At 34.8% G+C, this 16,139-nt stretch overlaps 1 protein-coding gene across 3 annotated transcripts in view; it reads right to left on the reverse strand.

Moving 5' to 3' along the window:
* LOC150092456 (fidgetin-like protein 1) overlaps positions 1 to 16,139 on the reverse strand; it is a 222,289-nt gene that overhangs the window by 65,144 nt on the left and 141,006 nt on the right. For all 3 annotated transcript variants that reach the window (XM_090415025.1, XM_090415024.1, XM_090415026.1), the window contains one exon: positions 3,683 to 3,762. In XM_090415025.1, coding sequence (XP_090271151.1) covers positions 3,683 to 3,762 — 80 coding nt within the window. The remainder of the gene's footprint in view (positions 1 to 3,682; positions 3,763 to 16,139) is intronic.

Genomic DNA, 16,139 nt, shown 5'->3' on the forward strand with positions numbered 1-16,139 from the left:
TATGGTTTGGAAGGTTGTGGATAACATGCTCTATATGGATCATTATTTCCTCGGCAGGTATTTTTTTAGGCGATAAGGCTAATTTTTGGCCACGTGCAAGAGCAGTGAGTGCTTCAGGCTTCAAAACAATGGGAAAGAGGTTGATTACCATGTTGAGTGGTTGCTGTGATACGGAGGTAGAGTTCTTTTTCAAGTTATCAAATTTCTTGATGTGCCGACTACATATTTTATCAAATTATTTTGTTGCCGAAGTGCACGAGACATCATAAAGTATCGTCCAAAGGTTGCGGTTCAGCGTGCTTGAAAGCTCCTCCTCTAGCGCCCGTAAAGCTTTGTTTTCGTTGGCTAGGAGAACACTCGCATAGTGGTAATTTGTTCTCATAGTAGGGCAGCTAGCACAGTTACAAATCAGGAGAGCCCTCTGTGAAGAAAAACGGCGCTTAAATTTAACACAAGTAGGGATTACCTCATTATCCTGTCAGTGTTTTATGAAGGTCAAATGATTTAGTTATCTAGATATCTTCAACTTCAGTTTGCCGTATTAGCGGGCCTTGAGTGCGATGGAATCTCCGTGGATGATAGTAATTCTTGTAAAAAGGCTTATATGTTGGTAACATGACTATTAAATTATTTAAAGAATTTACAATGTATACTGGAATATTAATTAAAAGAAGCTTTAATAAATACTTCCTATATTTCGGCAATGTCACATTGCCATCTTCATGGGAACATACAAATATGACACGTGCATGTAGGAACTACAAAAAGCAAATGAGGCAGAAGATAAGAAATTACTGTTGTTCCTAAAGTCCTACTGGTGCCTCCCCCCCTAGCAGGCTATATTGGGTTGTCTTGACCGTTGGGCTGATGTTCTCATGATGTAAGTCTCCCAAATTTAGGGCAGTCTCATGCACCCAAATTTGTTGAGGTTTGGAATGTTTTTAAGAGCTGAGGCTAATTCTATGAATAATCTTTCGTACTTGAACTTGCTGCGGTGTATTACTTTGGCTTTATTCCAACGTATTCTGTGGCAGGTATCCAGGGCATGGTCTGCAAGCCGAGAGTGGCTGTACTGGTGAAACTGGATGTAGTCTTAAGTTAGGTCATATCCCCAGAATGTAGGGGATGGTGATAGATTTAGTGTAATCTTTATAATGAAGGGGTGTGGGGGAGGGGGGATTTACTAGTTTTAATTTTTTTGGAGGTTGTAGCCATTGGCTAAGAAAGTATTAAGGATGTGGTTTAGTTCAGTAGTTAGGGCATTGTCATCTGATCAGATTAATTTTGTCCTGTTGTATAGTGTTTTAATAACCTTATATTGTTGTGTGTGGGGAGAGGGGGGGATTGTTGGTGAATGATTGTTGGTAAACTGTCCTACTTTGGCCAAACAGGCAGGACAGCGAATATAAGGATTTCAGAACACAAAAGATTATGTCCGGTTTCACTAGTATGGTAACTCTGGGCTTGCAGACCATGCCCTGGATACCCGCTGCAGAATACGTTGAAGAAAGCCAAAGTAATACACTGCAGCAAGTTCGAGTATGAAAGATTATTCATAGAATCAGCCTCAATTCTAAAAAATGTTCCAAACCTCAACAAATTTGGGTGCATGAGACTGCCCCAAATTTGGGAGACTTACATCATGAGAACATCAGCCCAATGGTCAAGACAACCCAATATAGCCCGCTAGGGGAAACCAGTAGGACTTCAGGAACAACAGTAATTTCTTATCTTCTGCCTCATTTGCTTTTTGTAGTTCCTGAATGAATGTGTGATATTTGTATGTTCCCATGAAAATGGCAATGTGACATTGCCAAAATATAGGAAGTATTTATTAAAGTTTCTTTTAATTAATATTCTAGTATACATTGTAAATTCCTTAAATAATTTAATAGTCATGACTTCAATAAAGTCTGTCGACTATTGAATTAGACACCTTTATGCAGATATATGTAAACATCACTTACTCAGCACACATGCAAAATTGCCATATGTTCAAGGCAACTATTTAAGAATACTGCTGGTAAGTAATCATTAATAATATTGCTCACAATGGGAAAAACAAAAAGGATCTAAAGATCCTTTATGAGTTCAATAAAGGACTTATTGTGGATGATTCTATTGCTGGAGCCACGATTTTGAAAACAGCAGAGCTGACTGGTTTCACATAATTATAAGCCTTTACATTTTGAATGAATCCCGGTGATATTGATTTTTTTTTTTTTTTCCCCATATACTTGTTTTAACTGTATTCAATACTAAGCCATAATTTAAACTCTGCTTTTGATTTCGCTCTGACCACCAAATCATCAACAAATCTGATATTGTTAATTCTATTGAATTTTAATGTGTTTAAGGTGAAGCATGATGATCTGTGTGTGTGTGTGTGACAAAAAAGGGATCTCCTAGATGAGTCTGACTCCATGGGGTCTCAGGATAATAATAAGTGCGGTGATGTTCATGTCCACAAACCACACAGTTACAGCAGCCTTATGACATGGTGCACTGTATTGCACCGCACTGAAAAAGATAATGGTCAGTTCCATGGAAATGCCACAAAGTAGGAAGCACTGTATTGTCCAGAATGTTCAGATACCTCTTGGAGTTCAATTTTCATGGCACCACAAACAAAAGTTCAGAGGCCAAATCGGAAAAACAGGACCATACCATCACACCACTACCTCCAAATTTCATATATGGGGCTGCACACTGATAAGAGACATTCACGGGGTACCCACCATGCCAGTTCATCTTCTTGGTAGAGGGTGTAGCATGATTTGTCACTTGATAACACAGCTTTCCAAGATTCCCCATTCCACTGTATGTGCTCTTTGCACCACTGAAGATGACACTGAAAGTTGGTTCAAATAATATGGAGCTTTCATATTGCAGTCCTACCATGGAAACCCATATTGTGAGCCTCAGTTCTCGTTCCAGTCGATGCCCAGAACTTCACATTCACTGTGTCAGCCAACAAATGGCAGTTTTTACCTACAGTGGACATCCACAACTCATTGTAGGATGTCCACTGTGGGTAGTACTTGCAGTTGACTCCCTGCACTTTCATCTCAGTATGTTATCACTGATTGTTGACCTGCAACAATCAGCGATAACAGACATCCTATATGCCTCTTTCAAACTGTCGGTTCCCTTCTTGCAGCCATTTCACCTGAACACAGTTGCACTGACTTATGAGCATCATATTCCTCCATATTTATACTGGCATAAAACACGTGACTCGTTACACAGCAAGATACATCTTGCTCATGAGGGTGTCCATTGACTTCTTTCCAAGCAGTATCATTTATTTCCTTGTATACAATTTTCACTCTGAAGAAAACTATGATATCCAACTGAAAGCTGTGTTGAATATTATTATTAAGCAATTTTATCATATTTTCTTGTAATATAAGTTAATATACATGCTAATTAAGTCTCATGAATATCTTCATGAACAATATTATAGGTTCAATTAAAAAAAAAAGTTAAGCAGCATAATAAATTTCAATGAAGATCTCAAATATCAAAAATTTCATCACAATCCATGAATCCAACAAGCATAATTGGGCACTTCACAATATACAGAGATGCCAAACCAACATTTAAGCATTAAACACTGTTACTAATATATATAATTATCATGAGAAAGAAAATTCAACAAAGAAAAAAGCAAATGACTAACCAATAAGAGTTTTTCCTGTTCCTGGTGGACCAAACAAAAGAATTCCTTTTGGAGGGCCTCTCAAACCAGTAAATATATCTCTTAAAAAGAAAATTTAATTTACTTTTACTGCCTGCTGATTTAAAAACTCTAGCTTTACAAAATTAATCCAAGCTGCTTCAAACTTTGTTTCTATAAGAAAAACAATATTTTAATAAAATTTATTTATATTTGTAAGTTCATTACAATGCTTGTGTGAATGGTATTTTTGTGCTGATCATAAAATAGTAGCACAAATAATCAGTTATGTCTTAGAAATTCAGCAAGTGTTTTGCCACAAAGTGGTTCTGGTGAGATTTTTTTTATCTTTCTCCCTCATATCTTTTTTTTTTAGCTTTTCCCCTCCCCATTTTATCCAGACTTGGGACTGGCATACAGCTGATGAATCAGGCCAATGGTTGGATCATAAGTATTCGTGGCTGTAAATCCATGTGCATTCACAGGGCCAGTTTGCCTGTTCTGAGGGATGAAAAACCAAAGTTTCTGGGTGAAAACAAAACCTTCTACCTCTGTATGAGATCAGCTAACTCACCCCTTTAGTCAAAAGAGACCAGATAAAGGAACCTCACCTCATGGACGGAAATTAAACCCAGGTCTTTTCGAGCAATGAGCTTCGTCTATACTGCTGAGCTATGGGTGAAAACAATACAGGACATTAAAATTTGTTTGATAACAAACAAACCAGGGTTAAGTCCACAAATGTATCCACAATATTTTTAAATTAAATTTTCTTCTTTGTGTCTCACACTGTATCAAATTCACACACAAATGTATGTGAATCATAGATATCAGCAACATATCTAAACTCGAGCAATCAGGTTTCTGAAGGCATCTTAGAATGGTCTCTCCAGGGCTATAACACCAAAGAATAGCACATAATGATTCAATTTTTGGGCTAAAATGTTGCACATGTAGAAATTTGCAAAAGACTTGCAACACAAATAACAGTGCCTCTAATGATCTACAGATCTGTCCACATCAGTCTGCAATGAGAATGCTGAAAAGCATGAGCATTTATTCTCAACAAAGGGAAGGCAATTATCTATGAAAGGAAAAACAACTGCAATAAATATTAATCAGTTCTACTAACACATCCTCAACAACTGCTTTCAGTCTGTGCAAGGCATTTTTCCAAACAGCTCATGGAGGGGCATGAGTAAATTCATAAGACATTTATAAACCGTTATTATGAAGGTGCACTATCATCACTGAAACATAAATCCAGCACTAACAGCTGGAGAAGATCTGAACTCTGAATGGAAGCAAACAAGATCGCTCAGAAGCAAATCACATATTCAGTAAGAGCAATGCTGTTAATACTTTTTTGGGATTCACAAGGACCAAACCTTCTACACTACCAAAAAAAAAAAAAAAAGAAATACAGGGTGTCAACAATGGACCTAGTTTCAAAGAACGGTAAAAAATCAAAATGCAGAAATATGTAAGGTTTGGGTTGTTCAAACATTCCAGAGATCCTACAAGTTTCATCCAGAATTTTTTTTTTACAAAAACTTGAGTGTTCCTTCTCATTGCACAATTTCGACACCATGGCTCACACACTTAAGTGGTAGTAACATGTTGAAACTAGGGAGGTCCACCCTGTATAACATTTACAGTAAACAGTGAAGTGTTACATGATGTTGAAGTCAGTTTGGAATAAATGTGAGCAAAACAAAAGGCATTGCACTGCTAAATCATAATACACATCCCAATATTATATAAACTTTAAACCTACTCCAAACATTATGATTTGAAATCATACAACATTCTCCATACATTGTGAACCTTGCCTCATCAGACTAACATATCTATAGACCATTTAAAAGTAGTTAGAAAAGAAACCATTTCAATCAGTAATTGGGAGATGGAAGTAGTGCAAAAAATGGCATTACTCCTCTTTTTTTAAGTATACAAAAGCTTATGACCAAATATATTTTTTGCATGCTGAGAAATGCTACACCCATATACTCTGTATTTTAATAAATACAGTTCAGATGTTTTCAGATTCATCACCACAGATGATTTTCCTGCCTTTAATCAACATGAAACAATTATACTTAGCAAGCTAAAGTTACTAATTTCATTACTATTCTATAGTGATAACTATCAAATCAAAAAACATCAGTGGTTCAAACATAATAAACAATACTTTTCACTTATGTCCTAGTTAATCCTACTTATTACTTATGTTCTATATATGGTTTCAGAGAAGTTAATGCTGTCACGTTGGAGGTTTAATGGAGTATTAGCAGCATTAAGAAAGGATTAAAAAGTAATTTTAACGCTCCAATATTTCATCTGAGTTACTGAGACATCTTCAGGGAGTACAAATAACACTTGTAACACATACAATAAAGACACACAATATTCAATAAAGTATGTGGTTGACTAAAGTCCTATCTAGGTGGTGCACTCTCTTCTGAATTATGCAGTATAACCACTGTATAACTTTCATACTTCCATATTTAATCATTTTTGATTTAATATCACCTACTTTAGCTGAATCTCCACATTTCAGGCTTTGATGGCTTTTTCTACCTAAAGTATTGATATATATATATATATATATATACACTCCTCATTGCACTCTTCTTGAATGTATCCTACTCCTGTCATGTTACTGCTTGTTTCATTTACCAATCTTTCAGTAATTATTCCAGATGTGTAAAATATCTTTATCTTTAGTTTTTATGTTACCTTTATCATCTCTGATTCATTTTACAGTATTCCTTTCTTCATTTCTAAACTTCAATAGCCACCAAACTATTTTGTCACCTTCCTGATATTTATTTTCTATGTTCTTACCAAAGTAATCTCATTACTTTTGTTTAGCTAGTATTACACATTGCTTAGTTCTCTAACATTTTACTGCTTTTCCTTGATCTCCTCTTTAAATTCCTAAGTCCACCATGGAGTTTTGATTTTTCTATCCTTACAGACAACTTCACCACATGGCTCACTGGCTGAATCTTCAAGGATTGGTTCTAGTTTTCAAACTCCTCCATTTTTTTCTTGAATATCTGTGTATATTTAAATGTAAAATTCATCTCTGAAAGCCACTCAACTTTCTCTTTAAAACTTTCTTATACATTTTTCTTTTCAACATAGATATTCAATTTTATCCTGAAATTTTATCTCTGACATTAGATTTCTTTAGTATTGAATGAGAGTTTTGCTCTCTTAAAGTTTCTGCCTGGTCTCTGAAAAGAACTGATTAATTTGAAACAGCTATCAGGCCAATGAAACCTTTATGAAATGCACTAATAAAAGATGAATATAAGGATGCCTGGACAACACTCATGTCTTTTGAGTAGTGCAAGCTGAGGCAACTCCAATGCTGAGGAATGTATTCTCATAAGCTGTGGTCAAAATTTCAAAACTTTTGAAGTTTCTACATACATTCGGTTTTGAAATAATGTTGGATCTTTAACATCCACTATTTCTATGTAATTTACATTGCCAAAATGAAACCATATAGCTCTTACTTTTTGATAATTACTACAAATTTTGAAAGCTGGCTGTGCAATCACAGAGTATGGCAGGTAGACCAAAGGAAGGCAGTTTGCTAAGCAGGCTTTGATGACAAACACAACTGAAAGTCCTGGAAATCTCAAGAGTGACAATGCATGATTCTCCAAACCTTTCCATAGGACGTACCCAACAATAGGTGATAGACACAGATCAACTGTAGATATGGATTGGTGTAATCTATACCATGGTCCCTGATTAAAGGCGAGCTTCTAGGTAGTGAAGAAGTTGACTGTTAATAATTTCTCTATTATTTTGAGGTGATGGCAAATGGCCAATAGTTGAACATTAGGCTTTTATCTCTCTTTATTGAAATGGGTTGAATATGTGCTTGCTTCCAACCAAGTTTACCTTTGAGTACTGTAACAATAGATATCAGCTGAATACAGAAGACTGAAGAGACTATGGAGGATGGGTGTTAGCTCTGCAGTACAATAGGAGCTGCCATTAGGACCATAAGACTTTTTAGCATCCTGGTTATTTAGTATTCTTCTTATTTCTTTTTTCTGAAAGAACACAGGAAGCATACAGTGTTCGGCTGGTGGCATGGAAGGAGATGATTTACTTTACCTTCGTCATCTGTGCAGGTGTTAGAAGAAAAGAGTGATGCCAGTAGGTCAGCTTTACCTTTGGGTGCTGTAACAGTAGTGCCATCTGGATGAAGGAAAGGTGGAAGTACAGGTTAGCAGAAGTTATGCCTGATGGCTTTTGCAAGGGACTAAAAGGCATGGCTTTCATTTGGACTAGAAGCAAGTTTTCTGCTATTGGTGTTTATGAAGATGGATTTGCTGTGATAGTTGTGAGTGTTTCAGAATAAGCCATGTAATGAAATCTCAGGTAGTTGCATCTGATGTCTTCTAATATCTTGCCATCTTCATACCTCACCATCAATCAAAGGAGAGTGTACAGGATACTATGACACTACTATATGATTACATTTGCATTATTACTAATCCCTGTCAGCAATTTTTCTCCAAATGCAACCTTGGGTGGCTGCTGGACAGATATCTAAAAAGTGGTATATGGAGGGGCAGAATCGAGGTGAAAACAGGTGACTAGTAGTGTACCACAAGGTTCAGTGCAGGGACCATGGCTGTTTGATTTGTACATAGATGATACAGGAAATAACCAGAAAGGAAATATTCAGTTGTTTACTGATAATGCAAACTTAGGTAGAGTAATAGTTAACACGTTCGCTGCCACGCTACTTTGGCATGGTCTGTTCCCCTACGCCGAGCAGTTTTACTTCTTCAAGGTCAGTACGATAATCTCGTTACCGGAGGTAAACGACCTACGAGTATACTCGTAGTTGGCTTGTACAGAGCATATACGGTCTATGAGAATACACAGTTTTGAAGCTAGCCCCACAAGCCAAGCATTTTCACTTCTTCAAGGTCACTACAATAATCTCGTTCCCGGCGGTAAGCGTCCTACGAGTATACTCGTAGCTGGCTTGTGAAGCAGGTTTACCCACTACGAGTATACTCGTAGTTGGCAGCGAACGTGTTAATCAAGGCAATATGGAAAGCTTGCACATGATTTAAATAGGCAGTCAGTTTGGGCAAAAGTTAATGGATGTCAGTTTAATGTTGAGAAATGTAAAGTTATGCATTTTGGGATAAATAGATTACAAGCCATGTATCGCATTGATGGCACTGTATTCCAGGAAATACATGAAGCTAGTAGTTTTGTAGTTTTGTTAATTCTGTTGTCTATATACATATTTAATTTGCCAACTGTATACTTTTATATATTCATACTTTTCAATCTTCATTCATACCACTGTTATAACAAATTTAGTTGAAAAATCTTCAAGACTCTCAACATTTAAAAATCTTTCATAGTTACATATTGTGCTGTGTATTATACTTAATTTTCAACTTTATTGATAATTGTATGCTATAACTGCAGCACTGGATGTATACATGACAGCATGACTCCCAGCAGCTGATATCTTAGAAAAGATATGAACATAGTTATTAAGAAATAGAGATTACTATGACAACTGAATGATTTTGATGTGCAGAAGTATTTAATTAACAAGATAACTGATAACAACTGATAACCGCTTCAAATATTTAAATATTTATCTTTAAAGAAGTAAATTAAAGATAAATATTTATCTTTCTCGAGGCTTCCACAGGCTACCGAACCCGTTCCCTAGGTGGCGGATGGGGGGAAACCCTGACTACCATCCGTTGGATATCAGGGCAGCTCTGAATATATTGAATAAAGAGTAATGGACCAGTGGTTTTGGGACTGGTGATCCCATGTGAAAATATTGCTATTCACCAACCTGCACTTGGCCAGCGTGGTGAATTTATGGCCAAATCTTCCAAAATGAATCCGACAGAAATAAAATGGCCCTCATTCCCCGGAGGCCGGATTGTTACTACCTATGGCAACAGGCATAGGTAGTAACAATCCATGAAGGCAGAGGGAGCTAAGAATCCCTGGGTAACCAGATCATGCCATTGGAAACTAGACCTTGGAACATTAAACTGTAGGACTCTGAGCAGTGAAGCACAGCTAACTGAACTAACTGAAGAGCTGAAGCGACTAAAATGGGACATTCTTGGACTGTGCGAAGTCAGACGTAATGGTGAAGAAATTCTTCGATTAAAAAATGGAGACATATTATATTATAGAGGCCAAGATAAGGAAAGAATCAGTGGAGATGGATTCTTGATCAACAAAAAACTGAAGAACAACATAACAGAATTTGACAGTATATCCGATCGAATAGCAAGTATTGTTGTTCAAATCTCGAAAAGATACACTCTTAAGATCGTCCAAGTCTATGCACCAACAATAAGTCATACTAACAAAAAAATTGAAGCCTTCTATCATGAGGTATCCCAACTCTACAATAAAGGAAAACATCATTTCAGAATTGTAATGGGAGACTTTAATGCTAGAATTGGTATTCAACATTCAGGTGAAAGCTCAATGGGAAATTTTGGATTTGGCATGAGAGATGACAGAGGAGCAAGGTTAATAGAATTTGCAGAAAAAGAAAACCTGTATATCATGAATTCCTTTTTCAAGAAAAAAACGCATAGAAAGTGAACATGGAAAAGTCCAAATGGAAAAACTAATGAAATTGACTTTATCCTCAGCAATAAGAAAAACAGAAAAACATCTTTCAAGACTGCTCTGTTATAAACATCTTCAACATTGGAAGTGACCATCGTATGGTACGCAGTAAAATCCAATAAAACTGCCAAAAAGAAAGAAGAAAAATATTTCGGAGATCAAAGCAAAACATAGATGTACACAAACTCAACATTAAAAAAGATATATTCCAACACGAACTAAACAATAGATTTAAACATCTTATCAGTGGTGGCCAGTGAAAATTTTACGTGGAGGTGCTGCATTATACAAAAAAAAAAAAAAAACTTTTTTTTTCCTAATCAGTAACGAATTTATTAATAAATAAATTTACATATTAAAAAATTGCTTTATTAAAAATATTTCATCCTAACCGCAAACAAACGCCAATAATAAAAGTTTGTATCAATAGCAATGACAAGCACAAACAAATATCGGCGTTAGATTGCAGCGTATTTGTTTCGTGTAATGATAATTGAAAAAATATAATTATTTTCATATTTTCAACAGTGACACTCATTATGATTCAGCCTTGTATCTATAATAAATAAATAATTATATGTTATTTTAACAAAATAAAATAAGATTTACAAAAAATGGTTCACCACAAACAGGCACCAATAATAAAAGTTTCATATCTCACAGAAATAACGCGCGGAAGCAAACGATACACTGCCCAAACCGGCAGTGTCAGAATGACGTAACATGCAATGACAAGCGCAAATGAATATCGGCATTAGATCGCAGTGCATTTGTTTCGTAATCTAAAGCGTTAATTGAATAATTCCAATTATTAACCACTCAATCAATGTCAAAACATAAGCTGTAACCTTTAACATGTTGTATTGCATTTATATAATGTTGTAAGCATTGTTATTATTTATAAACACTGACAAAATTTAATTTTTTCATTTTTTCCTTCGGGGTGCTGCAGTGTCGTAGTGCTTATATACGAGCCACCACTGCATCTTATTATTTATTTATTAGTGGAACAAAATATCATGGATGAAATTAAAAGGCGCACGATGCTTGGGAGGAAAGCATTTAGAAAATTCCATTCAATATTCAAAAGCCAACTACCATTATGCCTGAAGAGAAAAGTTTTTAAGGAAATTCAAAAATTAAGAACAACACAATTTTGTATGGAAAGAAGTATGCTTGGTATCACAAGATTGGATCACAAAAGGAATACATAGATAAGAAATCAAACCAAAGTCTGTGACATCATAGGAAGAGTGAAACATCTGAAGTGGCAATGGGCTGGGCATATTGCTCGAAGACAAGATCAGCGATGGACAAAAGTAGTACTGGATTGGATTCCACGAGAGGAAAAACGACCACGACACTGACCTAAATCACAGTGGATTGATGATATCATCAGATTTGCAGGAGTGACATGGAAAAGGAGAGCCATGAACAGAGAGTTTTTGAGTAATCTTAGAAAAGGCCTTCATCCAGCAGTGGATCGACAATGGCTGATGACGATGATGATTTATCTTTAATTTATCTTCTAATATTTAAATATTTATTTATATTTATCTGGATTTTCTACAACTGAATACTCAAACAGTGAGGCCATCTTTCTTGGGGATTTCAACATTCAGAACTTGCAAAGGCGGCTTTGCAACTAAATCCACTGATTATAGCAGAAGATATGCTGAGGTATCTGCTATTACCAATGATAATACATAAACTGTCCATCTACTCACCAGAATACCACAATCATCTCCACTTTCTCCACATCCTCAACCTTTTCTCAGTAATTTCTTCTTCAAAATATACTGAGAAAATATACTTTTCTTACCGAACACCCTTCACCCAGCCACTCTCAAGTTTATATCCATGCCACTACAATTGTGTAAAATAGAATAACTTTCATGCTTTCTAGTGCTCCTTCACTTTAGTTGATAATATTATTGTTTCTGCTCTTCTGATCTAAACACTTGCCCTGACTGAACAATTCAATTCTTAGTGGAATTAAGATCTTTATCCCATTTTTTACCCAAAATCCAAGGCTACTATCCAAGCTCTTATTTTCCAAATGTGCTAAGGCAGTCTAGGAAAAAAAAAGCATAGCACAAATAGCTCAAGACCAACACTCAATCTTCAGTCAAGCCCACACAGCAGTTCATAAATTACAAAAACTGACACTTGTACCTATAAATCTACAGATATTCCAAGATTACTGTTCAGCAGAAGCATCTATCATGCCTTCAACCCCCATTTCAGCTACATTTACAATAACATGAGCAATATTTGCTCAATCCTTTTACAGATGAACTGCTGAATTGGCTCTGTGGAATATCCTTCTCCATGAAATATTTCCTGAATACTACTATCTCCAGCTATTCAAAAACAATATTAATTTTAAAAATATAATATAAAATATAGAAAAATATAAATTTGAAAACCACCGAACGAAAATGTTCAGTGGTTTTAAAATTTTTTCTATGAAGCCTAAACAGTAAGGACTTCCTGAGCATGCAATCTCTACTACACGAGGATCACTGCAACAAGATAAGAATCCTTCATAAAAGTTGATTCCTTACAGAACATCTTCATAAAGATTGCTCTTGACCCTAGCCCACACATGGTATTATTTGCTTTAGGCTTTGTATCATCATCATGTATATACGAATGATTAAAAAAATAAACACACACACACATATATATGCACATTTTTTTTAAGAAAATCAACAGCAAGATGATTCAAATTAAATCTTTCTCTTTATTTACTCTTAAATCTATAAAATAAATAAATAAAGGAGGAGACCTAATAAACTATAATACAGGGAAAAAAATTCACATTAAAAAACTGATTTATTTATACAATTTTTGCCTATGATTCATAGACATGCTTGTCTTGTTCCATCATCACCATCATCAAATTCCTGATATATACCATCAAGGAGTGTACAGAATATGAAAATTTACATCATTACTAACTTATCTATAGTTTTCTTCCAAATCAATCTATTACCTGTCAAGACTCCAACATTATCAGATCTTGTATTTCTATTTTCTAAGGCACTTTTTATCTAATATCCACCTATATCTTGGCCTTCCTCTGAGTTTTTTTTCTGCCAACACCTGGCAAAGAATAATCATTTTGCTAATCTTTCCTCTCCCATTCTGTTTAAGTGACCATACCACCTGAGATCAGGGCCGCCGAGAGAAACCTTCGGGCCCATGACAAGTCTGTGGTCCAGGCCCCACTTAAAAAAGTGCATCACTTTGGTTTAATAAAAAGTCATATAAAACATTAAACGTTTATTTAAAAAAGTGTACAACAAATTCAAAATTTGATACATTACATACCATACATAAGAGCATATCGAGGCTTTGAATTAAACTCTGATCATTATATGGTATCAGCAAAAATTCGTTTTAAACCAAAGTGGCTAAAAACACATAGAATTGAAAATTCTTACCAGCCAAGCTACAAAATTTCTTCATTACAGGATCCTCAAGTTAGACTACAATATCAAAAATGCACAAACTTAAAAACTGAAACCACACAGGAATCAAGTGACATAGAAGATGAATGGGAAAATTTGAAACAAATTCTCACAAAAGCAGCAACAGAAATCTTAGGAATAAAGCACAAATGGATTATAAAAAGAGGACTACGAGACTGGAACAAAGAAATAGAAAATATAATAAAAACCAAAAAGGACAGTTACCAGAAATGGCTAAATTCCAAAACAATAGAAGCAGAAATAGAGTATAAAAGAAATTGTGCAATTGCAAAACGAGAAGTAAGGAAAAAACATAGAGAAAGATGGAACAATTTCGTAACAGAACTAGAAAAGGATTTATTTAAGCCACAACCCAAAACCTATAAAGTAATAAAATACACGAATAAAGAAATAAAAGAAAAGATAAAAATACAAACAATAGATTTAGAAAAATGGGTGACCTATTTCCAAAATCTCTGGACAGATGAGAACAATGAATTAAAATTTTATAAGACAAAGAATGACCTAATAGAAAATATCACAATGTTAGAACTGAAAAATATAATAAAGAAGATGAAAAATAGGAAAACTCCAGGAGAAGACAATATAAATATAGAACTATACAAAAATGCAGGTGAAAAATTTAATGAAAGACTTCTGAAATTTTTTAATATGGTTTGGATGTCTGGAAAAACCCCTAACTCTTGGAAAAAAGCACTGATTATCCCAATATATAAAAAAGGAAATAAAGACAATTGCAATAATTATAGGGGAATTAGCCTGCTGAATACAGGATATAAAATATATGCAGGAATATTAAAAGAGAAACTAAGCAGCATTGTAGAAAACAAATTACTAGAAGAACAAAACAGTTTCCGAAAAGGCCGATCCAGCATAGATCCAATTTTTACTTTAAAATTATTAATAGAAAAGAGAAGAGAATTTCAAAAAGAAACACATGTGGCATTTATTGATTATGAAAAAGCCTTTGACAAAATTAGCAGACAAAAATTGTTTAAAATATTAACCGATTTAAACATACCAAACCAACTTTTACAATCTATTCAAGAAATATATACAGGAAATAAAATAGCAGTTAAATTAGAACACACCTCAGAATGGAAAGATATATCAAGAGGGGTACGACAAGGATGTACCCTCTCACCTCTGCTTTTCAATATATATATAAATGAAATAATAACAATCTGGAAACAGCATAACCCATTTGGTATACAAATGACCCCGCAAATGAAGATAGATACACTACTATTTGCAGATGATCAAATAGTATTAGCTACATCAGAAGATGACTTACAAAGATCATTAAAATCACTAAATGATATCTCAAAGCAATATAATATGACAATATCCAAAGAAAAAACAAAAATAATGGCATTCAAAGGAGAAAACCCAATAAGAAGTAAAATAGTGATAGATAATAAAATACTAGAACCAGTAAACACTTTCAGATACTTGGGATGTGATCTATCATACGAAGAAGAAAAAGACATAGACACTAAAATATCAAACTTTGTCAAAGTAAATGGCATAATAAATAATATATTTAAGCCATCCCTGGTAGAAAAACACACTAGAATCAGACTATATAATGTCTTGCAAAACCAACTCTACTATACGGAAGCGAAACATGGACCATGAAAAGGAAAGATGAAAAACAAATTCAAACAGCAGAAATGAAGTTCCTCAGAAAAACAGCTGGATATACCAAGTGGGACCACAAAACAAATGAAGAAATCTTACAATCCCTGAAAATAAAACCAATTAATCACTACATAAGACAGTATAAACAAAAATGGCTAGAACTTTTAAATCGAATGGACAACAGCAGACTACCAAAAATATTATACAGATACAAAATAAGTGGAAAAAGAAGAATCGGAAGACCAAGAAAGAGATGGCATGAGACCGGAACAGGCCACATGGCCTAAATTCCATGTTAGGAAGAAGAAGACATACCATACAAAATACAAACATTAAATAAAAATAATTTTTTAATTTTTATTGCCTCATCCACTTCCTCACTTTATGGTTAGCGAAATCTTTAATCATCTCGTCATAATCAATTTTCATTGCCAGGTCATGTTCTATTGATAGCAAAACTAAGCCGTTTAATCTTTCCTGGAGCATTGATGATCTACAGAAGCTCTTTATTGCTGAAAGTTTACTAAATGCTCATTCACCTTTGGCAACTGTTACTGGTATTGTGCAAAAAATTCTGATTGAAGTACATATTTCAGGAAAAACACCGTGAAGTTGAAATTTATAAATGGTATTTAATAAATCTAGTCCTGGTATAA

The sequence above is a fragment of the Typopeltis vanoorti genome, chromosome 26 (genome assembly GCF_054136105.1).
Source record: "Typopeltis vanoorti isolate ZY-2024b chromosome 26, IOZ_Tvanoo_1.0, whole genome shotgun sequence".
Classification (NCBI taxonomy): Eukaryota; Metazoa; Arthropoda; class Arachnida; order Uropygi; family Thelyphonidae; genus Typopeltis; species Typopeltis vanoorti.